This window comes from Pterocles gutturalis, unplaced genomic scaffold (genome assembly GCF_000699245.1).
Source record: "Pterocles gutturalis isolate BGI_N339 unplaced genomic scaffold, ASM69924v1 scaffold10900, whole genome shotgun sequence".
Taxonomy (NCBI): Eukaryota; Metazoa; Chordata; class Aves; order Pterocliformes; family Pteroclidae; genus Pterocles; species Pterocles gutturalis.
The window spans coordinates 1-17,298 of NW_010140898.1; the positions used below are offsets into that span (position 1 = coordinate 1).

At 39.2% G+C, this 17,298-nt stretch overlaps 1 protein-coding gene across 1 annotated transcript in view; it reads right to left on the reverse strand.

The window, feature by feature from the left end:
• Positions 1 to 4,999: 4,999 nt before the first annotated feature.
• GPHN (gephyrin) overlaps positions 5,000 to 17,298 on the reverse strand; it is a gene marked incomplete at its 5' end in the record, with an annotated part of 118,185 nt that continues 105,886 nt past the window's right edge. Inside the window, 6 exons of the mRNA XM_010083843.1 lie at positions 5,000 to 6,005; positions 7,621 to 7,717; positions 8,913 to 9,016; positions 10,272 to 10,336; positions 13,003 to 13,076; positions 15,195 to 15,282. Coding sequence (XP_010082145.1) covers positions 5,872 to 6,005; positions 7,621 to 7,717; positions 8,913 to 9,016; positions 10,272 to 10,336; positions 13,003 to 13,076; positions 15,195 to 15,282 — 562 coding nt within the window. The remainder of the gene's footprint in view (positions 6,006 to 7,620; positions 7,718 to 8,912; positions 9,017 to 10,271; positions 10,337 to 13,002; positions 13,077 to 15,194; positions 15,283 to 17,298) is intronic.

The window sequence follows — 17,298 nt, forward strand, 5'->3', positions numbered from 1 at the left end:
TAATAAAGTATAGAGTGTGCAAAGAGGAGCAACAGGGATGGTCCAATTTATGGACCCTTGGAGATGGAACATGATCACAAAGGGCAGACTACAGGGATTAGGACTCAATCCAGATGATAGCCATCTATAAACCATCTGCAAACATCCGGGTTGGGTTCTCCTGGCCCAGTGTCTGGGCTGCATTGTTGCAGACTTGGGTCCCCCTTGCTGGTCCAAACAGCACAACGTTTCAAAATGATGAAGTCACTGGTTACTTTGCCACAACAGACGAACATCCCAGTTAGGAAATGGTCTTGTCAGACAGGTAATAACGTGTTATGTTTGTTTTTAAAAGCTTTACATCCTTGATGTGCTAACTCTCATTTGCCCTGCTGATCTTTCTGATTTCTGTTTGGTAATGGCATCCTTTCAGACCATCTTGGCCCACAGTAAAATCCACATGAGGAAAAGGTCTGGTACTGACAAAAACCGCTTTGCATGGTTTCCTTTCAGTCCAGTGAGACAGTTTTTTTGTGTGCCAGTGGCTGGTAATGTGTCAGTACTGCACTATGACTTATTTTTTTTAATGGAAGCAAATGCATCTGGATATGGTTCTCAAACTGGCAGTGTTCCACAGCTGCAAAAAGAGTAAATCAGGATTTTGAAATCTTACCCTGCTGTTGTTTCTAAGGTAGTTTTTGCGTGGATGTACCTTCCATCTTCTATTTTTCTTGAAGTTACTTCTAATTTTAAATCTTTTATCAAGATCATACCAGTGCATTTGCTTTCTCTGGTATGTTCAGATTATCTATGGAGTTACTGGTATACAATCAGGTTTTGGTTTTGCTTGTGAATTAACTCTGCAAAAAATAGGTTGTCTGCCTGTATTTTTAAATCCAAATTGGGTTCATGCAAATGCGTAAGTCCTTGCATAGGATCAGAGCATACTGAATATCACTGTACAGTGCTGGGATGGAGCAAGTAATCCCAGCCAGACCACTCTGAGAACTTGAGAGCTGCTGAGCATCTGTGCATTGTCCTTTTGAAGGCTTTAGATTCCAAGAGCTTTGTCAGCTTGTGTGCAATGTAGCACGAATGCATGGAGCAAGTCTTAATCTAATGCTAAATATGAGTCACTAAGCCCTTTCATAAAACATGCAACTAGCAGCACATCATGAGGCTGTAACATTTGCAAAACCCACAGGCTTTTCCGCCCCATGAATTAGCCAAGAAGTATCTGCATTTCGATGATAAGTTTAAATCCAGCATGGGGACTCACCTTTCTGGCTGGAGGCTGGGATATACCTACCAGAAAACAAAGGTCAAGTCTGAAAAAAAAAAACCCACAAAAAAAAAAAAAATCCACAAAAGAAAACATGGAAGAAACAACAATGTGGATTTTTTTACTCTGAGTAAACAGAGAAGTTCAGCTGCTAAGAGTATCGTCCTGAAGGGGTGCAAATGCTGTATTTTGCCTTATGAGACTGGCTGGCTTTAGGAAGGAGGAGTTGCCAAAGTATTCAGGAGTGACAGTTATTAGAGATCATGTTCTTCATCGTGAGGTTAAGGCACTTTGCAATGTACTGACCAAATACTGCTACTCTGTCTCTATGGAAGAGATGGCTGCATAAATGACAGACAAATTTCCTTATTTTTTTGATATTAAAAATTAGTTTAAATTTTCCAGCTAAGGAAAAATAAAGCTTTTGGCAAATTTTGTGCTTGAACATTTCAACATCTGCCCTTTTCCTTCTTATTCTTAGTTTCCTGTCAGGTAAGAGGAAGAGTGTAAGGATCATTACCTGTCAGCCCAATCTACTGCTTGATAACATAGCCTGAATTGGGCTCTGACTCCTCATTAGATGCTCTCACACTCTCCCACCTAGTTCTGCAGGGGAAATACAAAGCTATATATCCAAATATACCAAATAAGCATATCCAAGAAGGAGACTCTGCCTTTGAAACAACTCTTGAACTTGATTGCTGATGAATCTTTATGTACTTCCTGAGAGATGTGTCTTCAGGATTAATTTATGGCTTTTTGCTGTCTGGCCCTTACTTTGACTGTCTTTTCTTAGCCTACTGCAAATACAGGTACCTGGAAACACCTCAGTACTATTATCATGTAAGAACAAAGCTCTGATATGTTTCTTTTGTTTTGACTTAATTAATATTTTTCTTATCTAACACAAAACCTCACAAATAGTTCAGGTGATGGTGCTGTTTTTGAGAAGCTGAGTTGTTACAACATAATAGATGGCCATAGGAAGCGCTGGGCCGTCTTAGCCCAGCATCTGCTTTCCAAAATAAGATGTCCCACTGCAGTCTCAACTCTCAGACATAGTTGCTGCCCTGCAAGCGCTGGCAGAGGTGTCAGCCTGAAGAGCCTTCCTGAGCATGACTTGAGGCAGGCCCCAAACACAGCTGCCGTACGAAGGCAACAAGACTGGCACGCGCCATCCCCAACACTGATAAGACTTGGAATGAAGGCAAGCGGAAGGAAAAGGTGGATCCACTCACTATACTGGGCACTTCTGTGGTCCGTGCAGGGTATGTGCAGACTGCCTGTGGCCTGAAGACATCTTCACCAGGCATGAGGCAAGCAGCACGTCTTCTGGATGGAGATGTGTCAAAGAAGACAACCTTTAGCACACGGTGCAGAGTGGCAAGCTGGGGAGGACAAAGACAGACCTGCAGGGTTGCTGTTGCATATTGTCCTTAAGCAGTATCCATGCTGTAATATGTTTTAAGTGAAAGCCTTCAGCTCAAGAATCAAAAAGGCTAAAGATTTCATGTTAACTAGTAATCTCTGGAGTCATACAGATCTGTAATAACTACTTACAGATCAAAGACATTTCATGTTTAGCATATTTTAATATCAAGATAGAATTAATGTTTTAAGTTCTGTAATTAAAGTCTTGAAATTGGTACTTGGAAGAGGCCAGTCTGTTCTTCTATGTATCTGATTGAATACAGCCAATTTTTGAATGATGTGTCACATCCAGGTGTACAATCAGGGTTTTGATACCAGCCAGCCAGGATACAAAAGTTCCCCCATGATTTGTATAGGTCACTGTAGGATTATCCCAGTTGGATGACTGGGACTCAGAAGACCCACTGTGTATCATCATTCCCATGTATAGCCGCTGAAGAAAATGCTGTAACAAGAAGAAAACAACAAATGTTGGAATACTAACCTTATGTTCAGTCATTGCTGCCATTGCTTCTTGTAGTTAAGTAAGTTTCTATTTTGATTGTGCTAAAACCTTATCTAGAGAAGTAAAAATAGTGAAAATATTCCTTAAAGTGTTTCCATTTGCAAGTCTTGGTCCTTGAACCAAAGTAACCACATACTTGAAGATCCGTTTGTCCTTGATTTCTTTTCTGAAGCTTCCAACCTTCCCTGAAACCATGAGTTGGGAATGTTAAAAACAAAAAAAAAGTTATTTGAATTTATCTATTTATATCACATTTACATCCTTTTCTATTACAACAACCCATGCAAATTGTTCAGACTTCAGGCTTGATAATTGAGGCATAGTTGTAATAATGATTTATTATACTGCTCCCAGAGTTACCTCTCCAACGTACTGCTACAGCTTTCAGTGTTAATGAAGGCTGGGATGTGAGTGTCTCTCTCAGAAACTGCAAAGCTTACTTTCTTGCATAAAACTATGAACACTGGGCAGAGGGGATTACAAAATACAGGAGAGTGGCTAAAGCAGTTTATATTATCAGTGACTTGGAAAAAAATTATCTTGATTAACCTCTAAATGCTTTATTCGTTACAATGTTCGTTAAGTGTTATGATGCCAAGATGATACAGTTTAAACAGAGCCATGCATTATACACAGCATTGTGCCAACTCTTCTCTGCCACATTTGTTTTGAGGAATGGTTTTAATGTAAACCAGACTAAGGTATTTCTGGCTAGGTTTCCTCACATCTCTCTTTTATCTTTGTCTAGCATCTCCAATTGCATGAACAATCTTCCCTGAGGCTGTTGTTCTGGTGTCCTTTATATTTCCAGTTTTCATTATGTGTGCTGCCTGTAATAACTCCTACCTATGTAATAGTCCTTTGAATTATAAAAGGCAGTGTTCTACATTATTTCTCAGAGATGAGTTAACTCTCCTCTCTTCCTTCTTCTGTGGTTTACAATATTGGTACAGTAAATACAGGCATTAATTAATTTTGTAGCATCCTCCTGCTACATAGAGAGATGACAAATGTGGACATGTAGTCCAGAACAAAGAAATAAAAAATTAGCAAGCGGTGTTACTCTTTTACTGAAAGATCACCCCCTGGAGTGCCTTTGAACATGGTGTACGCCCACCTGCCTTCAACCTTTGCAATGGCCTCTGCAGGGAGCGTTCAGGCTGTTGCCCAGCAAACAAAGGTTGGCTTTAAAACCAGCCTCAGGGATGCCCTCTGTGGTTATTATGGAACTATAGCTTTGGCCCACTGTGGCAGTCAGGACTTAAATGCAGTTTTCTGTATACTCCCTGACTAAGTCTTCAAAAAATACTATAGATGAATGTTCTGGCTTCATGAATGGAGTTGATGGGATAGCATTTTACCCGTGAACTCCAAGAAGCAAGGTGCTGTAGGGCACTGCTATGGTCTTAATCCCAGATGAAATGTGAAATCACCAAAATACATGATCTGGTGAGGGCCGAATAGTTGCAGTATCAAAAAGAGAATTTAATGAAAAAAAAAAAAAGTATGAATGCTCTATCAAATTCCACACAGTGCAGCACAAGGGCTGTTTGGAACTGCTATGCAATTTAGATGGAAAAAAGTATTCTCCAGCCCCCAAACACTGCTTCCATTTTGTCCCTTGGGAGATGAGTAAGAGAGAACTCACTCTGGATTTTCAGTTTACTAGTGATACTGTACATGAGAGAAGGTCCCAGAATCCAGATACTATTTTCCATTCCTTCCTGTCCTGTTCCCCCACCCCAAATACCCTCTTAAACCACTGTTGTTTTGGTTCAAATAACAAGGCTAAACAGGTGAAATTTTAAATAATGACTGAGGATTTTTTTTATTCATTTAAGTTTCAATATCATTACAGAAAATGTTATGGTACAGAGTTGTTTAACATTAGTTTTATTTCTTTGCTCATTTAATTTCCACACGAATGCTGGTAACACTAATATCTGTACAAGATCAGTCTTTGATTTTTTTTAGTTTTTAGTTCTGTACATTTTTAAATGTATTGGTTAAAAAGGCTGTCAGCACTTAAGGAAGCAATTTTTTTGTTTGTTGAAAGAAAAGGTATCCAGTTACTGCCCAAGAGTACTGAGCTGGGTGGCTGCTGGGACAAGAGAGATCCCTGAACGCGCAGCAAGGTGAGAAAACCTCGGGGCTTCGTTGGGTTCCCAGTGCAGCCACTCTGCTTTTGGCACTGTGCACATCAACACGAGATACAAGATAAAGAACAAGCAGAAGCTCTCTGTGAAGCGGTTATGAAGCATACTAATAAGGGAAATCCAAGTGTTGTCTACGCTAGTATAAATAAGCAGACAGCCTTGTTTTAAGAGCATAAGTAGTTGTATCTTAAAGATGAGAAAAAACACAAGTTCTGCAGGCACCTACTGCTGTCTACTAAAAGCTACCGCTATTAGAACTAGCATTGAACACACAAAGCAATTGCAAGGAAAGGAAAAAGTTGCTTTGATATAATCAGAATAAATTTCTTTGTTAAGATTTCTTTTAAAGTTTTTTTTAAAAGGTATTTATTTAAATTCCATTTGAAATATAATTCAAGATGTTGACTATACTGATCAACTTTTATCCAAATCAGAAAAACTAGCTGTGCCGTTGCATATTACAGGATACAGTCAATGATATGTGGACATGCATCAAAGCTTCGCTCTTGCTGGTGACATCATAGCCTTCCAATGACCATGACATCCACCACCTCCCCCTTGTGAAGCTCCACATACTGCTCTGTCTTTGGAGGTAGCATCAACAGTCCATTGGCACTGCGCATACTCATCAGACGACTGCTCATCTGATTCCCTACAGGAGAGAGAGAGAAAAATTTCAGTTAAGTTTTCAGTTAGTTTCAAATGCTGCAACACACCATGCAGGAAACAAGCTGTTCTTACAAAGATGTTCAAGTTGCTAACTTATTCATACAGCTGGGATCTCACTAGTAGCTAAAGTAGTTGAAGCCTTAGGCCTCAAGAGCTGATGGAGAGTAAACTTTTTGATAAAACTAATGCTGCTAACACGGAACCAGCTGAATCTGGTAGATGCAAACAGAACGAAGAAGATAAAGACCAAGGAAATAATTCCAAGAGAATGGGGTAACTTCAAAAGAAGGCCAGCCCAGTGACAAAGAAAACCGGTAGGAAATCAAGAAATGAAGAGACCACTGACAAGAATTAAGTGACAGGACTTGGGGATCAGGTGCTGGGTGGTACACGTATAACTGGAGGGCGAAATCTGGGGTAGGGGTCCCTCTCCAGAGGCACCCACCTCAAGCTATAACCTGAGAAGTAATAAAATAGGAATTGGAAACCTTCACTTGGACTTTACATTTTTCAGGAGGATCCTAGGGTCAGACCCTATTATGGTGGCCGGCTGTGTAAATCCACAACATACACCACCTCAAAAGTGAGTTTCTCTGGGACACTGAGCTTTACAACATGTCCTGAAGATAAACAGTATCATATTGGTAACACTGACAAGAAATGATAATGGAATAAAAAGTCATGCCCTTTAGTTTCTTGGTTTTCAAACTTCCAGATTGACAGAGAAATCATTCCAGACAGTCTGCTTGCGTAAGGAAAGAAGTGTGCACAACAAAACAAGAGTTAAACCAAGCACAGCATTATAGATGTACGCAATATCTTGACTTACACCTGGAAATATGTCAGAGGCTGTGTGATTCTGGGACTCAATGGTAAGAACCTTCACTGAGAAAACACTAAGATGCATTTGAGCTAATGTTTTCCCTGTGGATACTTGTATATCATGCTTTGTATTGAACAAATTGGATGTAGAAAAAAAGATAGGAAGTGGTTTAAGGACCTGAATCTCTTGAGAAACTTGCAGAGTCGGTCTTCTAGCATTATACAGCTAAAAAAGTATTCATATATAGTATTTACCTCAACTGTGGCTGAGTATCCAGAAGTATCTCTGGGCAGCAGACATGACTATTAAAAATCTTAGTTTGCTTTAAGAGAACATATATAGCCTCTGCTATCTCTTCTACTTTTCCAGTTCAGCTAGAATCACACTTTTATTTGTATTGTTCCTACCTAGGCCCCAGCTTGTGCTTGTTTATTACATGCACAAGAGCAAAACTAAGCAAACGTGCCTGTGAGTGCAAGTAAGAATGGGTGGATGTTTACAAAAATTGAATGTGTGCACATGTGCAAGCATACAGGTGTAGTGTGTGTGTGTAAAGGCAGGTTATTCAGATAAAGGAAGTTTTAATGCTTCAGTTGGTAAGTCATATAATGGCTCAATTTTATACTAATGTACATGTATGCACGTGCACAAGTATGTCAGCGAATTGGTCTGCACAAGGAAGGTTATATGAATAAACACATGCACACACCTGGTACTTTAGACATAACTGTAGGAAGGCAAGGACCTGTGCGAGTCTGTGTGACTGGGCACTAACCTGTACTCTGTGCCCAAGGTAGTGGTTCTTGGTGATGCCAAGTCAGTATGCACCGATGATATTCTGGGCGGGGGTCCAATTTTACATCACATGATAACTGTAGAAGAAGCAAAGAAAGGATGAAAATGTCATGCATTCAGATCGCACTGTCTAAGATAATGGAACAATCTGCTCAGTGTTTTTTCCTTAAAAATAGGCTGTTTAAAAACTTGCATTTTGAGGTCAGATGGTGTTTACTGCAAGATCAAAAGCTGTAGGGGGTAGAGACTGCCGTATGTAAGGGAACTGTGATGTTATAATATCAAAGTGTACGAGGGAGTCTGCATGCATTAAGTGGAGTATTCCAAAGCTATTCCTTTACTAGGAGTTTAAAGATAGTATTTCTCTGGAAAACAGCTTTATAGTTTCAAGTCTCTGGATTACACTGCATAAAGATAAAAATTTTATTCGCATTCAAAATACTGCTAGCTCTGACAAAAGGGAAATGGCCAATCTTTGAAATGAAAAGACATACAGGGGATGGCTCACTATGAAATTCAATGGAACACATTGGAAAATTAATGGAAAAGTGATAGTCACTACAAACTGCTCTCTGTTTTAGAATATTTTAGCTGTGAGATAAAAATCTGGATGCCTGAGGAAGTCTGAAAGAGAGACACGAGATAAACAGTAAAAGAAAAATGCATAGCCAAGAACACTAGGAAAACTATAAAAGGTAATGTGTTCCTTGGTACTTTATTTGAATCAAAAATAGAAGAATAATACGTTACAATAACATGCCTTGAATATCTATTAAACAGAGTTACAATATCCATGATTTATTATAAGAGTGAAATTAATAGTTTAAGGGGTTTCTATTGCTTAGGGTGGGGGTAATGTGGGTTACTTATACAAATAAGAACAGAAAGGCTTTAAAGTTTGTATTTTCTATTGCTAATACAGAACTATCCAACTCTTTAGGTATTCACAGATTACTCTGCATTTTTTTGCCACAGGCTAAAACAAATGTTTTTTTTAAAGAGGGAAGTGTGCTTCTTCCCTGATTGGCAAACGGCTGCCTCTGCATCTGTATATCTTGCTCCATGAGATGGCCAACTAACTCTTAGAAATTATGTGGCTAAATATTACAATTAATAGAGATTGAGGATGTACCTCTGTTTTGCGTGAACTTCCTTAAACTTGCCAGAATTAGGCTAGGGCTCAGATTCTCCAAACAAGACAGCCTTTCAGAGCCCAAAGAGATGTGCTTCAACATCTTGAGAAAAATTTTAAATAGAGGACAAGCTTCTTACCCTGGCTTTGATGATGGTGGGCCGAGGATCCAGGATACCCTGCATTTTCCTCAGTGCGGGAACAACAAAGAGATTGCAGGTGACAACAGCTGACACAGGGTTGCCTGTAGGACAAAGAACAGTTGGTGGTGACTCCCTCTTGATTTACTCAGTGAAATGCTGCAAGCGAGCTCACAGTTTTATATCTCTAAAGAGCTTTTCATGCTATGTACAGGGAACGTTTCATTCACGACTGGAGTGGCACGTGGCCAGCACACCTGTTGAAAGCTACACTCTGGCTGCTGGTGAGCTGAAATCCTGCTCTGACCAGAACTGCCCCATGTTTCTCCCTTTGCCTCTGTTCCTCTGTTGCCTAGACTTGTCTGGGGCCGGGGCAGGGTTTATTGTGCACAGGCATAGGTCCTAGCTGACAGACCTTTTGATTCATGATTAAGGTTTCCAGGACCTATGGAAAAATAACTTTGAATTCCCCAACAGAGTGGCAAAATGCTTTAGTACAAAATCTGAGGAGAATTCTATTGATTTATAAATTTTTTGTTGACGCACAAAAGGGGTCTGTGACCAATGTCTGTCAAACACCACTTGTCTTACACATCTGGACTTCCCTAGATGACAGTTCTAAAATAAATACTATGATCAGACAGATGCTCCACTGATCTCTCCCCTGGAAGAAAATGTACTGCAGCAACTAAAACAAGAGAGAGAAAAAGCACTAGAGATACCTTTGAAAACCAACAGCTTATCAAGAACAGGATTCCTTGTGGAGTCAGAAATCCATGCAAAGACAGAGCAATAAGAATAAAATAAATTCCTCCTGATTTAGAAGGATAGAGATTTTTAGCCAGATCCCTAAGGAAATGTTTATTTTGAATGCCGGGATCTCCCAAGGCAACACAGCATGCAGGAGATGAAGTGATGCTGCCCTCTTTTGGTTCCACGGTACAGTCATGATAAAAAAAAAAATTTCTGTGACATGTCTCTTGGCACTCCCTCGTTTTTGTCTCCATTTTAAATACTTTCACAGTGGATGCACTGACTTACACACACAGAATATTTACTGTGAAGGTGGAAGGAGCTGTAGGAAAAACCCACCCCCGCACAGCACCACTTACAAAACCCATGCAAATTGTTGGATGGAAGAAATCTTTAGGCCTGTACATCAGCAAATTCCAATAGGAACATGAAAGAACTCCTTAGTATATCCCTATAAGTCTGTCTCTTCTGGAAATTTCTGGGAAAACCTTACAGGTACTTTCCTTGGGGATGCCAACACCAGACACAGTGCTGTGAATCATCACTATTCTGTTTCATGTCTGTCATCTACGCACAGCAACAAAAGTAATCCACAAAACATCTTACCTGGGAGCGCAAAGATTATTTTTCTTACGCCATCAATATCCAGAGTTGCAAAAGTGGTTGGCAGGCTATGAAAAAGGAACGCTATTTAATATCTCCACTAGACTTTGACTGAACATTATTATACTATTTAAAACATTTGGAAAAGAAAACAGAACAGGATCTCTCAGCAGTTCATTAGCACCTGCTGCTCATAGTGGGGGTATAACTCTCTTTGTGATAACAAAACAATTAATTTTTCTTGGTATTCAGCTATGAAGTTTTAAGTAGACGATTTTGCGTCTTGTGAGGAAATGTCTAAGACCAGATGAACTAGTAATCAAAAATCTAAATCCTGTCTTCATTGTTAGAAGCCAATTAACAAAGAAGTAATACTGAAATTATGCAGTTACAGAGACGTATTTTTTTTTTCATATAAGGCTCTCAAAATTTTTTGTAAAATTAGTGACTGTAATTTCCCTTACTCCAGTGTCTACAGCAGTAGTGACAATGGCACAGTATTTCAGAACCGCAAATGCAAGCTAGTTTGTGGATGAACAAATTCAGATACACACGGAGAGCTGCAGTCAGGTAAGACCTAGGTCTATCAGTAAAGAGCACTCTCTGCCTTTCAGAGCTGCTCCTGATGATCTTCGGTGACTGGTTATCAGGGCTATTACAGTTATATAAATAGGACAGTAATGTGATGGCTCAAGAATGTGACTGGCAAAGAAAAGGGACTCATCTATTAAAAAATGTTTTCTACATACCTATGTTGATATAATCCTTTTAAACACTAGAAATGGTACGTCATAGGAGCAATTATTAAGCTTAGTTCGTTGAGCTAAAAACTATCACCTGGGCAGCAGATGATAGTTGCTGACCAGCAGCAGCTTTGGAGATTTGCCACTTTGACCATTACTACATAGTTTTGTATCTGTTAGGACTAATCAACGTCCTGTTTTAGCAGGGGAAGTTGGTGTTTGAAGTTTCTGTTTTAAAATGTCTCTAACATAATGGCAACTACATGCCAGACCTCCAAATCTTATAACCAGTGTACAAACTGAGGTAGAAAAACATCTAATTGCTAATTCATATTTATAGGAAACTCTGAATTCTCCTATGCTATTTCAACACCATCATTGGTAAAGTCTTTCAGTACTTTCTTCTGGCAGTGCTGCTAGATAAGATACAACCTTACATTAGCTCGTCAGCTTTAAGATCAAGTTGAGGAATGGTAAATCCCAGGGATCACTCTGTAGTCATGTAGCACATCAAAATACAGGCATACAAAGCAAATTCTGGCATCGTTCTTGGAACTTAATCAAGGGAATTTTTCCCAATATAGTAATCACAATTCATATCCAAGGCCTTTTAAGACAGACTTAATAAAAACTAAGACACAGTATTTGCCAATGAAAATGAGAGTGTTTACATTCTCAGTAAGATTAGATTACCAAATGCTTTAGTAGCAGTAAGAAATATCTTTCTTATGGCCTAAAATGAAAATGGATGTTTGGGGAAAAAAGGATTTCTTAAAGCTTTTCTGTCTAGTACAATTCTACAGAGGGATCACCAGAAGAAAGAGTTGCCTTCACTTTCAGATAAGTCAGAAACAGAATTTAATATTCTGAATTCTCTAAAGCAGTTATCCATTCTTGTCAGCAAGAGGCTGGAGTACAGATCACACTTTTAGGACTTCCCCACATTAGTTGTAGCAGTGTGACAGAAACAGTGAGCTATTCCCATGCCTGGGGTACATCCAGACTGCAAAGAAACATGCTTTTGGCTCACTTGTTCCTTTTATGGAAGGGAGGTGGTAGCAGCAGCAGCACAAGCACCAAACCCACATGCGGTTCTTTACTGGTTTGTATGCAGAGACAGTGAAAGTCTTTGTCTGTTTTCACAGCAAACACTCACTTTCTGCTCTGCTCCCTGGAAACAGTTATGGGCCAGAGGGAATCATTCCTCAAAGTGGCACTTGGCCTTGTGTTACTGGACCGTGCCAACCCAGCCTGCAAACAAACTGTGCTCTGTGGTTAGCGAGGCAGAGCGGCAGACGTCTTTCTGTAACTGCACTGTGAAAGGGAACTCTCTATTTTCAACACAGGTAGTTTTCATTTTCCCACAAAGCACACTTCCAGACTCATTAATTAGCAGTGCTACAGCAAAGGAAAGCAATGCTGAAACAGTTTTCTGAGGCAAACCAAATGCATAAAAGATTGTATTTACTTTAAAATTACTCTGTTCAATATGCCGATTAGATAAAACTTTGTAAATTAGTTGTCATTCCACCTCTCTCAAGAAATTGCTTGTTTATAGGAATATGACTTAGGAATACGATTTACGCAAATTTTGAAGTGAAATGAGACACTCATTAAGCAAACCAGCAGTTAAATGTCCTTGCATTTCCCAGTTACTTCATAACAATGTCAATATCTGAGCTCTGTGATCACAGTGAAGGCTGTGGCCATGTTTATACCATGCTGGTTTTTCCCCAATCCCCAAATCTGATTTGCAACAGTTATCAGAGAAATATCTTTTACTAATAAAAAGTAATCTCTCTGTTCCAGTTAATTTCACCCATAAAGATGTTGACTAATCTGAATAGGACTGATTTTGCTTATTTTCCCATATATATTTACCACGTACTTTATAGTGTATTTGGAAAATTCATATCTACTGAAGCATTTATACAGGATATTTGGCCAAATATAGCCTCCATCTGTGCTGCCTAATTATAAAGATTTCTTACCCTGGTTTCATAAAAACTCTGCCAAAGTGAATCTGTGCATGAAGATCAATATCCAGCACCTGTTTAAGATAGTCCTGTTTAAATTCAAAAAAGAAAATCGATTAAGTAACATCAAAGTGGCTTACATCATCTAAGCATTCAAAGCAATCAATTAATATCAAGTGAAGATGAAAGACTTTTCATATCCTGAAAGTGCTACAGTCTGGGGCGGTAGGGGTGGGGAGGATTTCCGCATTTCCAGTATTTGAAAGAAAACATTTTCAAAAAGAAGAGGTGAAGAACAGACTCATTTTAGGTGCCAAACTTGACTCCACAAGGACATAGTAATATATTTTCTTAAAAGAAAGCTGCAGCATCAGAATCTTAGAGGACCCCACAAATACTTACTAGGAAAACATTTTTTATGTCAAAGATGGAAAAAAGCCTTTATGGTTCACAGTTAAGACTTAAAATCATCAACTTATTCAACTTTTGACATGGAAGCTATCTAGCAGTAAAGAGCTCCTAGTACTTTTGAAATCCATACTGTACTGTAGAAATCATAGTTTTCCAGGATACTGTAATTACTGTAATTTCTTGGGGACATGGTCTAATTCACAGTGGTTGGGTTTAACAGTCCTTAGAAAGGAAAAACTGTGGGTGGCTTGTGCATTAGTTCAAGTTAAATGATTTTGCATAAACACAATCGATCCAGTTATTAAACTGAATTACTTGTTTAGTCTTTATTGAAAATTGCTGTGCTCAAAGATGTAGTATTCGGTCTGTTATGTTTAGTGAGATTAAAGACACAGGTCATAACAGTCATCTGTGAAGAGAGACTTTGGAAGCAGTAAATCTGAAGCTTCCTTGCAGTTTTCCCATTGCATGCGTGTGTGTGCCTGTGTGTGTACCTGTGTGTCTGCGTGTGTCTGTGTGTGTCTCCAAATAGTTGGAAAGCAGCAACTTTTTTCAGACAGGTATGAATTCTCAATTATTGATTACATTAACCCTGTTTTAACTTTCTATTTAATTTCTGGATGTCCAGAGTTATTTCATTAAAACTATTGAAAGCTCAGTATCAGAGGGCTCAATATCACCGGAATATAGAGCCTATTGACTTTGTGCTGTTGCCTCAAATTCAGACTGGGAGGAAATTATCCAGAATGCATAAATGCCTGTAAGACCATTCAGCAGTCCAGTCACTTCCTAGTGTTCCTGCGTCTGCACTATGGCGCCACGTTCCCAATTTAAAGATCAGCACTTGTCCTTTATTATTTTCCTATACTGGAATACTGAGGACAATAATGAGATTGAAAGTAATGGGACCTGGCTTAACTAGTTATCAGTTTTCATGATGTATCCAACAATATGATTTCTACTCAGACAAGTGACAAAAACAGCACTCAGGTTTGTCATCTCCTAATGACTGTCTTTAGTATCTGTTAGTTATAAAAGGAGAGATGTTTCTTTTACCTGCCAAACTCACAGATTCAGCCTGGGATCAAAAAGTAATCTGAGTTTTCCTTCGCATAAGTCATGATTAATAAATGTCCTGCAGGTTCATCTACGCCCCACCAGCATCTGTGTATCCCTATTTTCTTTGATGGTTTTGGCACAGGGATTACCAACAGGAACTCAATCAACAATTCTGTTAATGATTCAAAAGGCAAATATATCAGCTCACTGTGTCTCATATGTATTGCCTCTGTAGGACTATCAGGCGCAAAATGTGATAAAACTTTTTTTTTAACAGATATAGCTTTGGCATATTCAGGAAACAGATCTGCTGAGTAAGACAGAGCTATTTATATACGCAGGTTGCTTTTCGAAGTACTTTCAAAGTAGCTTTATTCTATCTACATTCTACCTGCTCTAAGAATAAAAAGAAGTCTGTTGCCTTCATGTGCTATTAACCAACCACCTTCCTCCTCATAACTACATAAACAATTCCTTAAATAAAAACACATTTGCAAATCACTCACATCAAAAACTAAAATCTTCCCTATTGTACTGTGTCTGCTATAGTGCAATAATAAGAACAAAGGGAATGAGGATAGCATTGAAAACTATTTTCTTAATTCACATTTAAGTGTTCCAAAAAAAGTAAGATCCCTTTTTAAGAAACATTAATACAAAGGTAGAAGCGCTGACGACAGACTCTGGCTTGAAATTCTTATATATATTGTAGCAAGTCATACTTAAATTTAGCATACCTTTTCCCCCATAGATACACCTCCTGATGTAATGATCACATCAGCACGGCTGATACCCTCATTCAGTGCATTCAGTAAATCATCTGGGCTACAGAAAAGAACAGGCAAGCAGATTAGTGGCACGGAACTATTACGAACTGTAGTGTAATTAATGTCTGTGTGCACACATACAGATGTATACACACATGTCTGTTATGAAAGAGATACAGCTCTGGAATAATAGAAGACCTTTTCCTTCTTAAGACTCCACACTGTTTTATTCAAGTCAAGAACTGCAATCTCATTAAGTGAACGCCACATCGTTTGGCACCTTTCTGTCTAAGAGCTTTGCAACAGGAGCAGTGGGATACTTTAGGCCGGCACTGAAGAACACTAATACAAGAGTCTAAAAGTATGTAATCTGCACAGTAGGTAGCAATACAAATTATGATTTATATGAACTGACAGGGCTAGAGAAAGGGACGTGCCACAAGAAAATTGCTGGCCACAAAACAGGCTGCAGTCCTTCCCATCTAGCTTATTTGAAGTGTGCAAAAATGGGGGTAAGGCTCCACTTCAAACTCCCATCAGTGAAAAGTGGGAGTAAATCCTTTGTTTATCCTTTCCATCAGAGAACTCTGCAGCGTAGCCAGCTGTACATCTACTTCACCTTGAAAAACATAATCCATCCTGTTCAAGTATCTGTTTACCTTCATGAGAAACAGTGTAAGGGGAGAGTGATGTTCCTCCATACAGAGTATCACTGTGAAGGTGAAGGATAGAAGCTGAGTATACTTCAGTTTTGGTGTCTTAACTCTTTTTTTCTTTTTTTTTTTAAGATCTAAATTGGAAACTTCGAAGTAGCCATTATCCATCTAACAGCAGTACTGGTTGTAATACAGAGCTTGAAAGCATGCAGTGGAGAAACTTGGTAATACAACCTACACAAGACCAAAGGAATCCAAAAGGATTTACATTATATTAAATGCATACTTTGCATTTGTGTGTTTCAAAAGCTCTCAGAAAGAAAAATGCTTTCCTCTGACTATTCTCTCTTTGCCCATAGCTGAGTGAAGTAAATACAACCTAAGGAGGAGTTAGCATTACTTGGTGCTGTGTGCAATACACTGTATGTAACACAGGAAAGACTGCATTCCCTCACTGGTATCTCAAGCACAGCAATCCTGCACACTCCTCATCTATCCACCAGAGAGCCCTCAAGTGTCCTCTACCCTGGTTCCGCATTACAGGTAGAAAGACTCCAGACCCTTTCTCCGCCATTTCCAGTGACTGATGCAGCATCTTCTTTGGCATCACACAGTGTGGCTCTCCTGCATAACTTTCCTATTTGTGTTGGGTTACATCCACTCTTCAGAGTCATACTGCTTTGTAAGAGGTAGGCAACAAAGAAGGGCAGAGTGCTGGTGCCACAGGGTAGGCTGTAATCAATCAGGCATAATGACACACTACTACTTTTTTACAGGAAATAGTGCAGATATTGTGGCATGCCTCTGTGATTTTTGTAAGGTGTTAAGTGGCAAGTTGTTTTAGAGTACTGGCTGTCTTTGATACTCTAAGTGGCCTATAATGAAGGGCTGAATTCTTTTTTCTTTGGGAGAAAATATAAAACATACAGACTCAAGCACAAGCATCTCCGTCTTTGTTCTTTAGGAAACAGAGACATTTTCTCAGCTGTCCCTTCTGAAATCTCAGGATCATTTTATCCAAAACCAAGTACAAGTCTTCACTAGTTGTGAAGATGAAAGAAGCAAGTCTGTTGTTGGCTGCTGTCAGTGTCTTCTTCAGAACCAACTGTTTCATATTGATGGTCTAAGTAGTAATCTGTATGTAATAAGATTTTGCTTAACATTGTAATAGGAAAGGTCTCTCAAGATCTAAGTATCCCTTAATCCTTGCCAATGAGGGTGCAGACTGGAATGCAGCAAGGAACACGTATTCATTATGCAGGTCGATATAGGCCTCCTGAAGCTTGAGGACAGTCAGACACTGATGCCACTATTATTAGGCTAAGACAGCTTTCAGTATATTTTTCTCATTAGGTTGTGATGCAGCTGAGGACCTTATCTGGAGCTTGCTCCAGGCTGTTTCATTTTATCTTGATTAA